Source organism: Letharia columbiana (assembly GCF_014066305.1).
Source record: "Letharia columbiana isolate WasteWater2 chromosome Unknown Sc0000003_s0, whole genome shotgun sequence".
NCBI classification, from domain to species: domain Eukaryota; kingdom Fungi; phylum Ascomycota; class Lecanoromycetes; order Lecanorales; family Parmeliaceae; genus Letharia; species Letharia columbiana.
In genome coordinates, this window is record NW_023501039.1 from 39,156 (window position 1) to 40,846 (window position 1,691).

A 1,691-nucleotide genomic window follows, 5' to 3' on the forward strand; every position below is an offset into this window, starting at 1 on the left:
AATGAAATAGCTGTCAGAGCAAGACATCGGACGGTTTCAATTCGTCCAAATATGTATCGTCCGAACTTCCTTCTGCAGTGGCCCAATTGGCTGTGATCGTCGCAGTAGATCCTTCTCTTGTGTGCTCATTGCAGTGATGTATCATATCAATGCAGTGGGGATGACAGGCCAAGTTGCAGTGGTGTTCCCCGCTTGCTGAGTGATGATTTGATGTGGAATCGTGGAGAGCATATGACGTGGGATCTTGGAGAGCTGAGCCGTGTTCTTGGTGCTGGGGGCCTTGTTGCCGCTTGGTTTCTCCGCAGTGTTCTCCGTACTGTTCTCCGCAGTGTTCTCCGCATTTGCCTGTTATAGTTCCTCCTCTTGCGATGTTATCAATGCAGTGGGGATGACAGGCCAAGTTGTAGTGGTGTTCTCCGCTTGCTGAGTGATGATTTGATGTGGAACCGTGGAGAGCATATGACGTGGGATCTTGGAGAGCTGAGCCGTGTTCTTGGTGCTGGGGGCCTTGTTGCCGCTTGGTTTCTCCGCAGTGTTCTCCGCATTCGCCTGCTGTATTGACTTCTCTTGCACTGGCTGAGTGGATTGGTGTGAGACCGTGGAGAGTAGGCCTGTTGTGTCACTGCTGCTGATGACTGTCTCCGCAATGTTCTCCGTAGTGTTCTCCGCATTCGCCTGTTGTAGATCCTCCTCTTGTTCAACTGAGTGCGAGGGTACCGAGGGTAAATGTGTTCATATTGGTGGAATTGGTAGAATTGGTAGAATTGGTAGAATTGGTAGAATGGTGGAAGAAGAATGGTTACACAAATAGGTGGAAGGATTATTATCCGATCCCGGACGCGTTTGGTGTGACTACAATATTTGAATGTCAGTTTAACCCACCTATCGCTGGCTTAGGAGGAGTATGTAGGGGAGGACGTATCCGTTCGGGCTCTTTTTGAGGGCCTTCCAACGCGTTTATGAGCAGTAGTAGGTAGCTGTTGGGCTCGCTTGCGGCCTCGATTGCCAGCAGTAGCGGATTCGCCGAGGGGTGGCCTGGGGGTGTCAGTAGGGGGTTCAAAAGGCGGGCGGAAGGGATACGTGCCTTAGATACTTAGCAACAATTGGGCGAGGGGTACCGAAGACGATTGTGTTCATATTGGTGGAATTGGTAGAATTGGTAGAATTGGTAGAATGGTGGAAGAATAACAAACAGGTGGAAGGATTATTATCCGATCCCGGACGCGTCTGGTGTGACTACCATAACTACCATATTTGAATGTTCATTTCATCCACCAATAGTAGGCCAAACTTCATTATTTTTACAGCGTTAGAAAGCGCACACTGAGCTCTATAATTTACGAAATTATGAAGAAATAGCATCCGTAGGGAGCTGGTTATTTCAGAGTGTAAAACTTCTACACACAAATTTTTGATGAGGGAGCTCGGGAGGGCTAGCGGGCTGACTCAGTCAGTCTAGCTAAAAGGCGTAATAACCCCGAATTTATGATTGGCTGCACATACAAATTCAAGGTTTTCTAGTTCAGCCCTACCTTATTCTATTATATATACTGATATTAATACAGTAGAGATAACAGGCCAAGTTACAGTAATATTCTCCGCTTACTAAGTAATAATTTGATATGAAACCGTAAAGAGCATATAACGTGGGATCTTAGAGAGCTAAGCCGTATTCTTGACGATGGTAATCT

General features: G+C 47.0%; 1 protein-coding gene across 1 annotated transcript; it reads right to left on the reverse strand.

Moving 5' to 3' along the window:
* Nucleotides 1-348: 348 nt before the first annotated feature.
* HO173_001504 (uncharacterized protein) lies at nt 349-1,137 on the reverse strand (the record flags this gene model as incomplete). The annotated part of the gene is made up of 3 exons (XM_037303443.1): nt 349-701; nt 883-1,035; nt 1,119-1,137. 3 exons carry the CDS (start codon nt 1,135-1,137, stop codon nt 349-351), a joined length of 525 nt encoding a protein of 174 aa, XP_037169165.1.
* Nucleotides 1,138-1,691: the final 554 nt, after the last annotated feature.